The 15,881-nt window shown below is 53.9% G+C and overlaps 5 protein-coding genes across 5 annotated transcripts; 2 read left to right on the top strand and 3 right to left on the bottom strand.

Moving 5' to 3' along the window:
- Nucleotides 1–4,577: 4,577 nt before the first annotated feature.
- Nucleotides 4,578–5,804, top strand: JN550_002606 (uncharacterized protein; the record flags this gene model as incomplete). The annotated part of the gene is made up of 3 exons (XM_049313920.1): nucleotides 4,578–5,240; nucleotides 5,339–5,571; nucleotides 5,657–5,804. 3 exons carry the CDS (start codon nucleotides 4,578–4,580, stop codon nucleotides 5,802–5,804), a joined length of 1,044 nt encoding a protein of 347 aa, XP_049175131.1.
- Nucleotides 5,805–6,940: 1,136 nt separating this feature from the next.
- Nucleotides 6,941–7,520, top strand: JN550_002605 (uncharacterized protein; the record flags this gene model as incomplete). The annotated part of the gene is made up of 3 exons (XM_049313919.1): nucleotides 6,941–7,143; nucleotides 7,213–7,335; nucleotides 7,391–7,520. 3 exons carry the CDS (start codon nucleotides 6,941–6,943, stop codon nucleotides 7,518–7,520), a joined length of 456 nt encoding a protein of 151 aa, XP_049175130.1.
- Nucleotides 7,521–7,703: 183 nt separating this feature from the next.
- JN550_002604 (uncharacterized protein) lies at nucleotides 7,704–8,837 on the bottom strand (the record flags this gene model as incomplete). The annotated part of the gene is made up of 3 exons (XM_049313918.1): nucleotides 7,704–8,494; nucleotides 8,561–8,627; nucleotides 8,697–8,837. The coding sequence occupies 3 exons, from the start codon at nucleotides 8,835–8,837 to the stop codon at nucleotides 7,704–7,706; spliced, it is 999 nt and encodes a 332-aa protein (XP_049175129.1).
- Nucleotides 8,838–9,814: 977 nt separating this feature from the next.
- JN550_002603 (uncharacterized protein) lies at nucleotides 9,815–10,249 on the bottom strand (the record flags this gene model as incomplete). The annotated part of the gene is made up of 1 exon (XM_049313917.1): nucleotides 9,815–10,249. The coding sequence occupies one exon, from the start codon at nucleotides 10,247–10,249 to the stop codon at nucleotides 9,815–9,817; it is 435 nt and encodes a 144-aa protein (XP_049175128.1).
- A 948-nt stretch (nucleotides 10,250–11,197) lies between these two features.
- Nucleotides 11,198–13,483, bottom strand: JN550_002602 (uncharacterized protein; the record flags this gene model as incomplete). Its single annotated transcript, XM_049313916.1, has 1 exon — nucleotides 11,198–13,483. One exon carries the CDS (start codon nucleotides 13,481–13,483, stop codon nucleotides 11,198–11,200), a length of 2,286 nt encoding a protein of 761 aa, XP_049175127.1.
- Nucleotides 13,484–15,881: the final 2,398 nt, after the last annotated feature.

The following is a 15,881-nucleotide window of genomic DNA, read 5'->3' as shown; positions in this document are numbered from 1 at the left end:
GGACTCGCCGACTTGGGGACTGGGCCGGCCAGGATTGCAGGCCCACCTGCGCTGCCCGTCTTGGGGCTAGGCCGCTGGCACGACTGGGGCCTTTGGGGGTCCCTCCAGGCGCTAGCCCGGCCGCGGGTCAACTGCAGTACGTACCACCGTCCACCGCCCACCGCCCACCGTCTCAATCTTTTGGTCTACCAGCCTTCGCCTTCGGGCCTGCCTGCACTTGCACCCAAGTAGGCACTGCCCCGTGCGCCCTGGAACAGCCACTGCAAAATCAGCCAGCACCAGAAGCCTGCCATCCAATGCCAGAAACCACACTGGGGACCGAGGCGGGGCCCGTACTCGACAAACACGACTCTCTTTTCGCATCTGGCCTCGCCGCTAGCAGGCGGAACGGGTCCTCGTTGGGGGGAATTCGGACAGACCTGGTGGATGAATCGTGATGATTGCTCTCCCATTTCGCTGCACATTGGCATTGGTCGCTTCTCCGTATCATACAACCCACGATGATGAGGATTCTGTGGAGCAAACGAGTGCCGAGCATCTAAATACAGCACACCACCAACGGCCGCGAGACACAGGCCCTGCAAGCCTCGCTGGGAGATCAACAGCAACTTGCTTTCCGGAGACCGGAATCTTGCAACGGTTGTTGATCCAGCCCAGCATCCAGCCATCCGAGCCAGACCCGGCAGCTGAGAGAGACAGGCTGACTCCCCCCTGCATCTGCATCTGCATCTGCTGTGCATTGAGGCAAAAACAAAGAGAGCTACCCTTACGGAGCTACAAGGTACTTCCAGCTTGCCTGCCTGCCTGCTCTGCCCGTGGCTGCGTTCACACTCTTCGAGTCTTCTGGTCTCTCGCCTCTCGTCGCTAGAATGAGAGCTCACCCATAATTACGGCACCACCTGCGTCATCGGCAAAGAGCGTAGAGTTAGAGTGGAAAAGAGACAGCAATCACATTGGAATTTGCACTCAATGCACATGGATCCCATCGCCAATTGAGGATCCGCAGCCTTTGATTTCTGACGAAATAGCACCAACAAGCGCGCCGTTCCAGGGTCGTCGCCTGTCCCGTGCTCGCCTAGCGACATTGAAGCTACAGAGGGATCAAGGGGATCTCTTTCTGCCTCTCTCTCTATCACCCAAGCCCATCGCAGCTACTTGCCAAACGAGCTCCGGCCCTACCCATGGTAAGTCAAGTTTGTTCAGAGCTCAGAGCTCGGAGCTCGGAGCCCAGCACCCGGAAACCCTGGACGGCGCCTCGCCTGCAACCAGTCATGGGCTCATGCGACGCTCCAATTTCAGATCGCTTATTAGTTAACTTAAGGGGACCTTCCCAAAACTGAGAAGTGTGTCTGCCTATGTGTACCAATTGGACCAGCAAAAGGGGCACAGCCTTTGAGCGACCACCCACTCCAGCTACCAGTCAACACCTGGGCATAGTCCTGTGGCCCTAAACCAGGACACCAGTCAAGCAACCCGTCAGGACGGGACCCTATCTGATTCAGCATCGTGCTAAATTAGACCTGGGTCTGCTCAAAAAAAAAGTCCCCTTCCCCCTTTTCACGCTCTGGTCATCGGGCCATGGGCCATTTTGGCACCAGAACTAACAACTTACCTTACCGTTATCGCGACCTGACTGGGTGGCATGGATATGTTACCGCGGCCGATTCCATGGCTGGCACAAACTGGTGGGTTTCGGGAGCCCGTGAAATTTCCGAGACTATGCTGTGAGTGGCATAAGTTACTTAAACACCACCACAGCAGCACGGGCTCCATCGGAACCAGTCGACGGCGATACTGATGACTTGACTCAACCTTGCCTGCGCAGCCACGCTGTCAGAGCACTGCTGTCAAACCAGTGCACACGAGTACACGACACGTCTGGATGCACCAAGGTCCATCGCCTGCAGATCACTCCGGCCTACGATTCCCCGTCGCGTGCAGCTCACCAACGGCTGGACGAGCTTCAATGTCGGCCAATGGCGCGTGCTACTACAGCCCCCTGCTCCTGCATCCCCGCGAGCCAGTCGGAGAGATCGTCGACGTGTGGTAGAAGGTCTAGCCCGCCTGATCACTTGCAGTGGCCGTGCCACCTTATCACGAGGTCTCTCGTCTTGAAAATCCAAGGGTCCAGACAAGCTTCACATGCGAACCTGCCAAGGCTTGATTTCACCCTGCCCAACACCAAGTCGTGGTCTTCTAGTCGTACCTGTCTGCATGTGTCCCAGGAGAATCCCAGCTTCGCCCGACTAGTCGATGACCGACTTGTCGTGGCATAGCATTTGGCCCAACTGTCTGTCACCTTGCCGCCAGGGCGGGCGGGTCTGCGAGGCCGCTCTCGACCCTGCAGGACTTGAAACATAACTAGGTCGCTATTCTGCACTCTGTGGTTTGCTGGAGTTGGCGGTTGACGCTCTCCATGACTCGAGACTTGCAGGAACTCGCCTGCGCTTCAGCACACTGTCGCCGCCGCTAAATATAGTCCGCAAGCCCATCCTCCCAGTCCTCCCCGCATTTCTAGAGAGGCCCAGAGGCCATACCGTTCTGATTCAGGACTAACACACACAGATGTTGGCATGGTGGTCACGCAGCTGAACCACACTTTTGGGTGGAGATCGTGGCCTAGCTTACTCGCGTTGCGAATAACAGTTGCCAAAGACCCTTACTGATTTAGGTGATGAACATGGTAGGCGGCACTGACTGCACTCCTGGAGCCGTTCTCGGCTGATCGACAGTTGCGGGCTAATCGTGGGCCATGCCATAGTAGTTTCTAGACGCTGGCGTAGACCATGCTTGACCGTGGCTCCCATCCGCTAAGATAGCAATATTATTTGACATCTGTCTCCTCATTCCACACGCGCAGTCTCTGCCGGCAGATGTTGCCCTATCCCGGAAGACAGAACGAGCGGATTGACCACACCCCTTGACACTACACGTTTGAGGACAACAGCTAGCCCCCCGTCAGGCGAACTGTGCTCACCCCATAGTTCGCTCCGCCGCGGTTTGAACCTGCCAGATCAGCGGCATTAAGCGGGAGAAGACTATAGTACCGCACTGCGAGCAGCACCGGCTCTGCCAACCTGCCCGGGCCGGTCTCACTAGCACGAGGGGGCAGACGATGGCGGGCAAGGGTAACCGACCCGGATGTCAATCCGCCGAGTTATACCCACAAGCCAGGCCTTACGCCCGGGCTAATATAGGTGAACTTCCAGTAGCAGATGTCTCCGCGGTAAGTCCACCTCTCGGCACCTAAATACCGCCTGTCTGAAATGCCTATCCATCTGGACAATTGGGTTTCAATGCAGCTATAAGAGGCTCCACCGGCAGTGTTCCAACAGGCTCTCATAGCGTTCATCACCGCCGACCTCATGGTCTTCAGGTTTGGCCCATGCCATTCGTTCTTAGAGGTCCTTCTTCTGCCTGGGACGCCATAGCAAGCACCAGATCTTGGGTTTCTGCAAATTTCCCGCTTGCTTACATGTCTTGTCCTCATGCGTTGCCGGGATTGCTCTAGCTACTGCGTATCGGGAGCTTATAGTATGTTCTCGCAAGGGGTGACTTCCGCGCGCTGAATGAAACTTCACATGGACATATTATCGTTCGTGTAGTTGGACCCCGATGCCATCCATGCTGAGTCATCTGGTCAAGTCTATAGCTCAGGCCAGGCCGTCAACATCTATACGGTTGCTCTTTACGCTGTCTGTAGGCAGCAAACCCCATCAGTTTATGTTCGTTCTCCATGATGCAGGATGTTTCTGGATAATTCAGGGCACACCTCTGAGAATATGCCAGCTGTATCTGCTATACGTCCTCAAAAACACTGGGCGTCTAGTGAATCTTCACGTAATTTGCTCGAGGTAGTCTGCCAGGTCTATATCCTGGCTCCATTTCCTGACGTCTAGGCTCAATCTCAATGTGTCACTACTGGAGGAGGCTTCTCTTTGCAAGTATTGAAGGAGCCTTGAGAACGGGTCAACACAGTCAGGTGTGGAAACAACACTTAGCATTATGATCATGGAGGCTTAGCGATCAGTCTAAGGTGATGTCGTGGGCCACCATCCGTTACCGGCTGACTTGCACCTACTGCAGTCATTGACATTATCAGGAAGCATGCAAGTCCCGTGGAAAAGCAGCTTGCGGACGAAAGGTTTCATTAATCTCCGTCCCAGGTCAGGCATACAGCTCTTCAAGTCTTCTATAGACGCTTGGTCCAACCAGACGGTTCCTAACCTGCAGTCCAAAGGACGGTCGGAGTACGCCAGAGAGGCTTAGCCGGAAGAAGCTCACGCTTTCTCGGCCCTAAACACTGATGTTGTTACGTGAACAAGGCTGGTCTATACTGCATTTAGCTTCGGTCTGTCTCAAGGCGTATTTGGTGGACGATCATTCCGGCTGGGGCTTGGCAGCTGAAGCCCGAACCGTTCGCTCATATGCGCCAAACAAGTGCCACCATGAGCCACCCGCATGCCTATTCCCGGACCGTATTTCTTTGAAGAATCCAGAGCCTTTTATCTGTTATTTGGTGCCGCTGGGGAACATGTTCGCGCGACTGGCTTGACGACTAACTCACAACCAGGGCCATGGCCAGACAAGAAACTCACGGGCTCCGGCGATGGCGCCGCGCTAGAGACGCGTCCACGGAAAAGCGACAGTACGCATCGGAGCCCCTGGCCTTGAACCTTATTCCTCTGGAGCTGCAGCTCCTGGTCATATCGCATCTCGACGTCGCCAACACCGCCCGCCTGCGGCAGGTGTGCCGGTTCTACCGGCAGCTCGTGACGCCGGACTTCGTCGCGAAGCAGTTCATCCGCGACGGCGCGCAGGACCCGGAGCTGCAGTGGTTCTGCACGGCGTGCCTGGCGCGGCCGTCGCGGGCGCGGCTGATGCTCGACGAGGGCCGCGCCGCGTGCCCGTGGCGCTCGCTCTGCTTCCGCTGCTTCCGGGCCCGCGGCGGGCTCCGGCGCCACGAGCGCGAGCACGGCCGGACGGTGCTCCTGGTGCCGGGCGGGCCCCAGGCGAGCGTCGTTGCCGTGCCGTGCCACTTCTGCGGGTGGCTTTTGGCGCCCGGGGGCCCGGCGCCGGCGCCGGAGAGGCCCGCCCACCGCCCGTGTCGCGTCAAGATCAGGCTGGTCAGCTGGGCCTGGATCCTGCTGGGCGTGCTGCAGCTCGTGCTGGGCTTCATGGGTGCTGTTGCGGCGTGGAGTAACTACGAAGAGATGCGGGAGATTTACGTACCCGGCACTGTAGGTTTCGGCCCTCTTCTCACCAGCCTTATTCAAGTCCCTTGTCGTCAGAGTATAGGGCACAACTCTTTACCAAAACTTGCTAATTTGGCTTATAGCTCAATTTTGCGCTGATGTGGGTGTCACTCATCGTCGTTGGCTTTCAGAAGGTCCATATCAGGCGATGGAGGATTACTATCAAACCTTGGCTCATCCCATTCACCTTGGAGTCTGCAATGACAATTATATGGCTTCCGCCGCTGATAGCGAATGCAAGGGATCTGGCACCTATGATCGAGACATCGATGGACACTTTCCCAGTGTTCTCTCTTGCAGTCTTTGCTGCAAACTTGTAAGTCAACGTTCTGATAAACTTGGGCTTCTTTGCTGTAGCCAAAATTCAAGTAAAAGAGGTTTTTGTACTAATTGCACCCCAGTGGTTTCCGGCTGTTCAACTCTATCGGCTACGCTCTCTTGTTCTTTGACTTTGACCCGAGGGACGTGTATCTTCCGGACCTGTCCGCCGCACAAAAGCTGTTGCGTGCGGGCAGCACATTCATGATATATTGGGCGGTTATTCCGTGAAGCATCGCCTAAGCCTCTATAACAGTCTCATGGAAGGCATGGCTCACATCTCGACCCAGTCTCAGAGCCCTTCCGCACTTGTCTGTACCATATCTTCAGGCATATCCTGGGTGAATAGAAGAAGTCCCCGGGACACCCCAGGGATACCGTTGATGATGGTGGCTTATCTTCAACTCTGATGTCGTCTTCATGCAGACTCCTTCATGCATATAGCATAACAAGACCGTCGGCCTTGTAACCTCAAAACCGGGCTCTCCGGGTACCGACTAATCGAATATAAACATGGCGACCCACCATCAGAATGGCGTCATGAGTTCCTAGTGAGAGAACACCACGCACACTACCAGGCTCCTGCATGTGCACACATGTCAGGGCGACACCTCTCCAGTAATGCACCTGCAGCACATGACGACGATGCATGGCTGCAACGGCCCGAGAGATTGGCATGCGTAAAGGGTGGGCACTCATCTATTACTGACCGTTCGTGAAGCTGGGTGACCCCTGCACCGGTAGTGGATGGCGGTTCATTGCGATCACCAGTCACACTCGGTTCTGCCAGGCACGCCCGCCAAGGTGCGCCCCAGGCTGCTCCCCGCAATACCAATGCCGCGAATTCCACCAACAGCAAGGGCTCGATGCAACCATCAACGAACCTGTCTCTGCGCAAGAGGGCTTCTTGGGTTTTGGCCAGCATGACACGATGTCGCGACTGGTACGGCGTCCCGACATTTTCTCCGTCCGGTATCCGTCCGGACTGCATCCGGATCTTGGGCCGAATGACGATCGATTGCGCAATTGGGAGAGTTAGACACCAGACTCCCTTCGGCAGCGTCTGCCGTCCACCGACCACGGCGCCCAGCACTCGCGCACTATCTGGCCTGGGGGGCCCGCCGGGTTTGGCCCCGGTCGGTTGCCGAAAGGGGTCATCAACTCGGAGCTAGATATCGCAGGGCGGTTTTTCATATAGAGTTCACGACTGCTGACCAGGTGCTGTGGCGGTCTGGGTGGTATATATTGAGCACGCCTGCCCGGCCGTAGTCTGGAGAAATATATTGCTTTGGTGTCCATCTCTCAGAGCCTCATCTTCCAAGCAAATATTGAGCAGTGCCCACAGAGTGTTTTCCACACTGGCCAATATGCAGTCCTTCCTCTTCCTTGGTCTCCTGCCCCTGCTGGCGCTCGCGGCGCCCAGCGAGCCCTCGCTCGAGAAGAGAGCCATCACCTGTCTGAAGGTCGGCTCCACCGCAACGGCGACGTGGAAGAATAGCGCCGGCAAGACCTGCAAGTGGACCGGAACCGTGGGCAGCAACTTCGGAACCAACTCGGGGAACGGTGGAGAGTAGGTCGCCTCTCTGGTGTTGGGGAATAAATACAAGAGAATACACCAATGCTGACTTCTACACCGTAGCTACTCGTGCAATGGCCGTTGTGGTGCCGGATGCAGCGGCGCCTCCCTTGGCAATGCATACACTCAGGACTGCTTCTCACATGATATCTGCTCCTGGTTCAACAACGCCAGCGGCGGCTCAAGGTAATTGTCACATAAATCGCATACGACGAACAATCACTGACCGTGTCGGCCATAGCGACGCCAACTGCGGTGCGGCGTATGACGCGGCGGTCGACGATACTGTTGGAGGTGTCCTGGCTGGCTGCGGTGGAACGAACCCTTCGAACGCCGCGTCGCCTCCCAAGACTTCGCCAACTTGCAGTTAGAATCAGTGTACATCATAGAGCGATGGTCATGTTTCAAAGCGGGAGTTCCGGCTTGCTTGATGAGTGGCTGTAAAGATAGCGAAAGCAATCAATTATCATTGGACCACCTTTTCCTAACCGGTGTTCTGCCCTTTTTGAGTCATGACTCCAAGCCTATCCCCGGCAACCTAAGAATACAGCTTCCTACAGTTCCTCGTTCGAATTCGATGACTCGGTCGACGGGTCGTCCAAATCGATGAAAAGCTTGACTCCCCAGTTCTTGCCCGGGTTGCTCATCCTCACCTTCTTGTCCTGCTTGGCAACCTCCTTCAGCTCCTCGTCCGTAAACTTGATATCCAAAGCTCCCAGGTTCGCGTCAAGGTGCTTCTCGCTCGAGCTCTTAGGGATTACCACAGTATCTCTCGCCAGGCCCCAGGCCAGGATCGTCTGAGCAACCGTTGCGTTCTTGGCCTCGGCCAGCTTCTCCCAGAACGGGTCTTCCAGGATGCTAGGCAAACCCCGGTGGTAAATGGGGTTGGTGTTGGCCAGCGGCGAGTAGGCGATGACTTTGATGCCAACCTCGCGGTGCCAGTCGACGAAGTCCTGCTGCTGCAGGTACGGGTGCGTCTCGAATTCATGCGCGTACGGGCAGATGGTGCAGATATCCAGGATGGCCTCGACGTCGCGCTTGGCAAAGTTGGACACGCCGATATGCCGCGTCAGGCCCGCCCGCACCAGGTCCTCCATCGTCCGCCACGTGTCGACGAGGCTGGTCTTCTTGTCCAGCTTCGTGCCCTCTCCCGGCACGAATGCCACCGGCCAGTGAATCAAGTATAGATCCAGCTGGTCGACGCCCAGATCCTCGATCGACTTGCGGATCGCGGCGTGGGCCTCGGCATCCCGGTGATCGTAGTTCCACAGCTTGCTGGTCACCCAAATGGACTCCCGGCCCACGCCTGAAGCGGCGATTCCCCTGCCGGTCTTATCCTCGTTTCCTGCAATTGGTTCTTAGTCATTGTGCTGTATAGAAAGACGGTGCCCTGTGAGATTGGATCCTTTACTGTATATGCGAGCAGCATCAATATGGTTATAGCCATTTTGAAGGGCGTACTCGACGGCATGCGCGACCTGCATCGAAGTCAATCAACTATTTCAAAGAGAACCGCCATGTGGTTTCGAATGAGTCGGGCCGCCCACCTCATCTCTTTCAGACAGCCAGGTGCCCAGGCCGAAAGCCGGAATCTCCTTCACTCTTGCGGCCGAGCTGTCCGCCGCAGCAATTGGCGCTCCGAAGAGGGCAGCGGCGCAGAGTACTGAAAGCATGCGAGTGGCCGACATATTAGCTCGATTCTACAATACACAGTTGGTAACTTGTTGAGTCGCGTGCGCGATTAATACGGAGAGCAGAGAAAAACGAAAGACGGCGGTCCGTCCCGCTTTTGATACGCGAGGCCCCGCATCCGACGGGATGGAGATGCCGTGATTGATATATTGCATCATCGCCCATGCGAGACGAGAGGAATGCATTCATTAGCTTGAAGCCAATTGAACAGATGTGTCCCGTCGTTGTACATGGATAGTTCTTTGTTACTGTGATGATAGCATTTATTTCTATGTAGGATCTGTGATTCGAAGTGTATAATATCAACGCTCTTATGCTTGGGCTTGCAGGCCTCAACTCCACATAGGTATCCGCACCTCTCTAGCATCTAAGCCATCTGAATCTATAGTGGAATTACCCCAGGCACTAACTCTAATCCAAGGCTATTAGTTTCCTGTGAAGAGTCTATGAGATTTCTTAGGTACGGGATCTGATATAACTACTCTGTAAAGTCAGTACTGTTTTGCATGCATGACGTGCATGACTTCGACCCGATCTGTCCATGCCAAGCTCTCCTGTCCGAGACCCCTGTTACAGTGCTCAACTACAATCGGATCCTCTATGGAGCCGTATGTGAGCCAAATTCGAGCCATGCACACCGACCTTTCACTCATGGGGTAGTCACGTCAATTCTGAGCCCAATTGATACGTTCAAGTTCAACAAGAGTTGCTTGGAAGAACGTGCTGGGCTCGCGGTGGAGGTAAAGCAGGCGTATATTCATCGCATCGACTTACCGTGTACGGGTATTGTAAGGAAGTGTCCAGAGCTTATTCATGACACATACCGCACGCTTAAGAACAGAGTTATTTGGTTTAGATCTTGCAATTTCAGTATGTCCAAAACCGTACGCCTATCCCCATTGATGCTGATCCCAATGCCTCGGTTGCGCCTGTAATGTGCAGACAGCTACAAGTTCATGTCGAGCGCCAGCCCTCAAGTCCTGCTGACCTCGATGGTGATTGATCCCAGAGCGTTCCCCTCGAAATCCTCGCCGGAGCTCTTCACGTCCCACCCAGCGGACACGTCCGAGATGACAAAAGTGTTGGACCCGTCCCACGGACAGTTGTACGAGATCTGGGCGATCCTTTGTGCCTCCCCTCCACCAGTACCCTTCTCCAAGATGTCTACCGTTCCCTCCAAACCCGAGGGTGCATTCTCCCGCCCCGTGTGGCCGTAGGCATAGGACGCATGGGGGGCAATGTCTTTGTCCTCAATCTCAGCATATGAGATCTCGATGCGGTCTGACAGGTCTCCAGTGCCAGCGAATGGGTAGCCCCAATGGTCGCCTGCGTTGGGGAACTTCAGCTTCAGCGTGTCCGCGGAAGACTTATTGGAGACGCGGAGGAGCATCCACTGATCCCAACCCATGATTGCCAAGTATGTGGTGCTCGTAGAGCTTTTGAGGGCTGGTTCAGAGTAAAGTGATGCTTAAGACGAGATTGGAAGTAGCAGCTTAAGATGCTGATGAATTGAGGTCTTGAGTTCGAAGGTATGCCGCAAATCCCCAGGGGTCCAAGTCGATGAGCCATCGTGCGCACCTGACCCAGGTTCCGTTTCCAAAGGTTACGCCCGATACTCCTTTGGTGCTAGTTGTTCGTTACGCATGGTGCGCTGAATGACCCAAGAGTGCCAGCTTGGTCGCTAGTCGGCTCGAGCTACCCACATTGTGTGTCCCGAGAGCCGCTCCGGCCGCGGGCCGCAACCGTCTGGTTAACAGCGGTGAGAGTAGGGTCATTAGGAACAATCTGGCAAAGTCATTCGGTCTAAAAATCGTAGGGACCGGATAGATTCACGTTTTGAAAGTGGTAATATAGAAGAAGCTGCAGTCGTTCAAGGCGTTGATACTTATTCTATGTTGAACAAGACTACTACTGCCTACAATTATGCCGGTGACACGAGTCAGTGGGTATTTAACATACGTCCCAGTTTCTTCAAATCATCATGAATGATGAGGTTACGTTCTGCCACCGAGATATGTGTCCCAAAGTCCGAAATTGCATGCACCTACCGAAATGGCTATGGGGAACGATGAAAGATAGGCCACAACACCTCTGCCTCGCCGAAGATGACAATACTCCGGAGTAGCCTGTGTACCAGTCTTAGATGAGTCGCACAGACATGCTGCATGCATCGTGACTTCAAGGTTTGAATACATGGCTGTGCAGCACTGTATGCCGAAGAACGCCCCCCTCTGGTATATGTTTTGACCGAAACAAGGCCCTTAGCGCCGTCAGTTTTTGCGTCGAGCAAATAAACTCCAATACACCACGCTTAGATCAAAACACAGATAGGCCGGGGAAGTATGAGAGCGAAGCCTCATTGCTGCGTGAAACTCCACTCGTCGTTGCTTCCGACATTCGACATGAGATTCTCGAAATCGGCATCAAACGAGTTGTACATTTCCACCCCCAGCATGGCGTCAATCGATTGCTCTAGGAAGCCTTGCATGGCCACTGCTGCATCATTATCGAAGTTCATGTACCCATCGTACGGCTGTATGCCTGGCACGAAACTATTGACAATGCCTGCTGGCAGCGGCTCAGAGCCAGCAGCTAGTGGGATCTGTGCCACTTCTTGGGCTACAGGGTCGGGCCGCAACTGTATTGCAGCAGGTTTCTTCGGCATGCTCCTTTCTGTGATGATGTCGATTTTGGCGCATAATTCCCGCACGATATTGGCGGCGCTCGCTGCGATGGCGAAGCTGTCCCCAAATGTCTCGAATACAGCGGCTGAGAGATCAATGGCCTTCCGCGCAAAGGGTGTCACATCATTCTGAGGCTCCGCAAGAACGAAGCCAAGCAAGGTCATGGCAGCGTTCCATTGCCACTGGAAAGCCTCATGCCAGCCTGCAAGGATTGCTGTCGAGCATATAACCTGGTGCATGATGTGTGTCAGTGCCATCGCGTGCTCGGCACACTTCGTCGCGCTTCTGCTGGCGAAAGGAGTTGGTGCTGCTGCTGGGATAAATGAGACGAAGGGGCGATATAAACCAAGGCTTAGATTGTGAAATAGTAATTCCAGAAGCAAGCGCTGTCTTTGAAGCCACAGTGGCGCGAATTGTTCAATATCGAGTATTGATCTGTCGGTGGAAAGGGGGATGCCGCCTTGCCGTCCTGTCCTGAGCACATCTGGTACATCGCTCGCCCAGTCTGCTAGTTGCTTCATGTGCGGTGCCATAAATTCTGCGTAGGCCTCCAGAAGTCGCGAGTCTTCCCAGATATTCGGTGCAGTGCAGGGCACATTGAGGGTCTTGGGGTCTTTGTCATATAAGGCGGTGTGGGCCGCACGAGCGACCAACATCAACCTGGTGTTGTGGATGTTCCAGGTGAGCCAGGTGACATCCTCCCCTAGGGGGGCAAAACTCGACCCTGATAACATTGCCGTCTTGTGGTGATCATCCGGAAGATTGCACGCAGTGGCCGAGCTGTGTGTCAGGAATGGGCGCCCCAATTTCATGCTCATTTTACTTTCCAGAACATAGAGCACCCACCATAGACGCCGTCTCAGTTCCTTTTGTCTCTGCGGCATGCCTTCCGGCGGATCCAGATGCAGACCCAGCATATAAGCAGTTCGGACGGCAAGGGCGCAAGCGCCATCGGAAATGTTCTGAAACGATCCACAGCAAAGATATATGGATGATAGAATGTGGCACTGTAAAGTCGCAATCGTAGGGCTCTCTAGGTCTGATGCCAGCAGTGTCTGACTGCGTTCATAGTGCCACCTCCCAGAGATGGTCGCATCGTTATTGTCCACCGTCGCTCTGGACGCTGCACTGATCTCGCGCCTAGCATCCCGCAATAAGGCCATGCCATACTGCATGCACAGAGCGATGACGATGTCAACGAGTGCGGATGGCTTTCGGACCTTACTCGACGTTGTCCACAAGGACCTGTAATGTTCCTTGAACTCGATCTCATCCAAGATCGGGTATGCCGTATGGTAAGACTGCCAGAAAAGACCAAGGAAATACTCTTCTTGGGTTGGGCTCAGATATTTGCCCGCGTTGATAGATTCAGCTGTGCCTGTGGCGCTTCGGCGGGCTTGATCGTCCATTGAATGGGTAGCTGGCCCATCCATTAGTTTGCTCGCAGAATTTGGTAGCATGTGGTTGGCTGAGTGAGTTTGATGGAGGGCAAGGCTCAGAAAGTTGTTCATGCGTCCAATGAAAAAGAATAGAGACGAGGGGCCAAACCACGTCTTCTGCGATGACCGAGCTGTGTTGATCTGTATGCCCTCCCAAAACCTTTTGAGGGGGTAGGTTTCGACTGCTGCATTGTCGCGAGCACTGTGCTGCTCGGGAGACGCCGAGAGCGCCAGGCTCGGAGGCGTGTGAAGTTGATGAACGTCGTCCTCGGACTTGGCGCGACTGCGCTCTTGGTGAAGCTGTTGCTCCAGTTCTTCCACCCGTGACCTCAGGTTCTCGATCTCTCGAAAAGCCTGAGGAAGTGTCGCGATCTTGTTTGTTCCGTTGTTACTACAATGCCCACCCCTCTTCCTGCAATTGGAACAGGGCTGGTCACTATCACACTTAACTCGGTGCACACGGCACCAGTCGCAGGCTCGGGCAACTTGACTCCGTTTTTTCCGTGGCCGGATGGCCATTGTGGATTCCGGGGGTCCGGACCCGCTCGACCCCCGCGGTCCTTGATCACTGGCGAATGTGGTAAACATGGTTCATGAGCCGGCCGGCCAAGGCAGAATACAAGTCAGAAGAGGTGAAGTCGGATTTAGGTCCGTAGAGCGTCGGCCTTTCGGTGCAGACCCCCTCTTTCGCCCCGCATCAGGCTAATCCCATCAGCAAGCGGGACGGGTACTTGGGGGTTTGATGAGCGCAGCCAATCGCGTTTTTGAATTTCTCGATGATCGCGACCGGGATGGGGCGGCTCGAAGCGTGTGTTCACTATTTCTTATCCGTTGGTGTGCTGCGACTGTAAGTGAATGCGAATTGTTGCCGCGATTAGTACTGGATGTGAGGCCCCAATTCCCGAGGCTCCGAACTCCGGTTTAATGTTTTTGCGTCTTGTACTGGCGCCAACTTAGTACCCTCAAGCATTGTTCCAGCGACTTCTTGCCGCCTCCCTAACGAATGGCTACAATCAGTAGCTGGTACCTATAACGGTGCACAACACGATGATCACCGACTTCTCGTCAATATGTACGAAGTTGCCTTAGGATATGATTGAGGCATAATAAAATGGGTTAATGAGCATGTGCTGTTTGACAACCTACTACACCAACACCTGGCACCACATTCCCCAGACTGCTGCTCCCCGTCGATCCGCGTCAAGCCTCATCCAAAGTGTGGAATATATAGTGACCATGAAGCAATGTATGCTTCAGGGGGGAGGTTTGGTAAACAACAAATCATCTGCACAATCAAAATACAGCGGGAGGCAATATAGGCAGCCGCTCGGAAGCCATACAGTGTGTATACGGGCCAAGGTTTTCTCTCCGGCCATTTAGTACCATATAAAACAACACATAGTCCATAACATAGCGAGATAGGCAAAAGTGCTAACATAGACACCAAAGACGAGACCCTCCAGAGCTGCTGGTTAACAGTTCAGGCCACCACGTGGATTGCTCCAAACGGTATAGCGAGACAAGCCCCAAAAGGTTAACAAAACCGGAAAGGCTAGGCCAAGATTTTGGTCGAAGAACCTGTCGATACTCAGCTGCGCCATAAATTCGCCTCCTATGGATCTCATCCGGTGATGTGAATATTCGTGGCTGGTCGGCAAAGATCGCTTGAGCTTAGATCGAGACTAAAGGTCTACTGGTCCCAATTCGAGCCCTGAACTACATTGAGCGAACGGCTGCTGATCATCTGGCTTTGTTGGCACGTGAAAATGGATCCTTGTACCAATACTGACGGCCTTGGGCTTCTCAAAATAGAGACACCATGTGGCCATAGGCAACAATGCAAAACTTGCCACCCCAAGCTCAAGCTGCGTGATTGGCAATTGTCGACTAAACCTTGTGATCAAGTCGATGATGAACCATGAGATCTTCCAAATTGCGAGGAACTTGGCAATCTATCAGTTTTAGACTGGTCGACAATCTCCTGATTTATAATAGGCGTTCTGGTATTTAGCAAACCGCAATTTATCGCATCCACAACCGCTGTCGCTCGTAGCATGATTTCGTCTCAGTAAAAAACCGCTTCAGGTGTGTTGCTATGAGTAGCGAACGGTCTCAAAAAAAAAAAAAAAAAGAATACAAACGAAACCCTCACATGGCAATATAATGAGAATGGGTCCTCGCCCATAGTTGAATACTGCTCCCCATGTTAGCGATATCTTGTAGGTAGCCTTTCGTTCGATTGAATGCAGTAAGAAAATTTCCAACCCAGTCATGGTTCGAAGGTTCCAGGGACAACCTTGCCGTGACTTGCATTTCTTTGTTCACTCTGCTTGTTTTCTTCAGCTTTCTCTGTATCGAGTTTGCACTGCCGAAGTCGACTATTTCTCTCTGCAATACCAGTTCCGGAGCAAATAGTGCTACCAGAGCAATGCCAAGCTGCACTATATATGGCCTCACATAACGACATAGGCGATTGTAGAGCCAGGGGACTTCGCACTATTTGCACTCACACGCAGTCGCTGAAGTCGCCGATGTGTCCGCTATCACATCTAGGTGAAGTGCTGAGTAGATGGATGCAACGAGGCTCAATACACATAGCCAAACTATACCCAACGTAGGCCGCAGTTGAGGAGTCGCGACAAAGCCAACTTGGTGGGTTGGGAAGGTGCAGTTGGGAGCAGATGTGGTGAACATCGTGGGCGCGACAGGACTGTCGTAACTTGACGAGGCAGATGTGTTTAAGGCAAGTTTTTAGGTTGAACACTGGCGATACTTCGTCCGACTATGATAATTAACGGATTTGAAGGTGAGGCAACTAACCTGTTAATACCCCGAGAAGAAAAAACAATAGGGACAAGACATAAATGAGAAGAGCAAGGGAGAAAGCTCTCATGCCCACGCAAGGCTGCGATAGTGT

This window comes from Neoarthrinium moseri, assembly GCF_022829205.1.
Source record: "Neoarthrinium moseri strain CBS 164.80 chromosome Unknown scaffold6_Wmoseri_CBS_16480, whole genome shotgun sequence".
In the NCBI taxonomy this organism is placed as follows: domain Eukaryota; kingdom Fungi; phylum Ascomycota; class Sordariomycetes; order Amphisphaeriales; family Apiosporaceae; genus Neoarthrinium; species Neoarthrinium moseri.
This window is presented reverse-complemented; position numbering and strand designations above follow the sequence as displayed.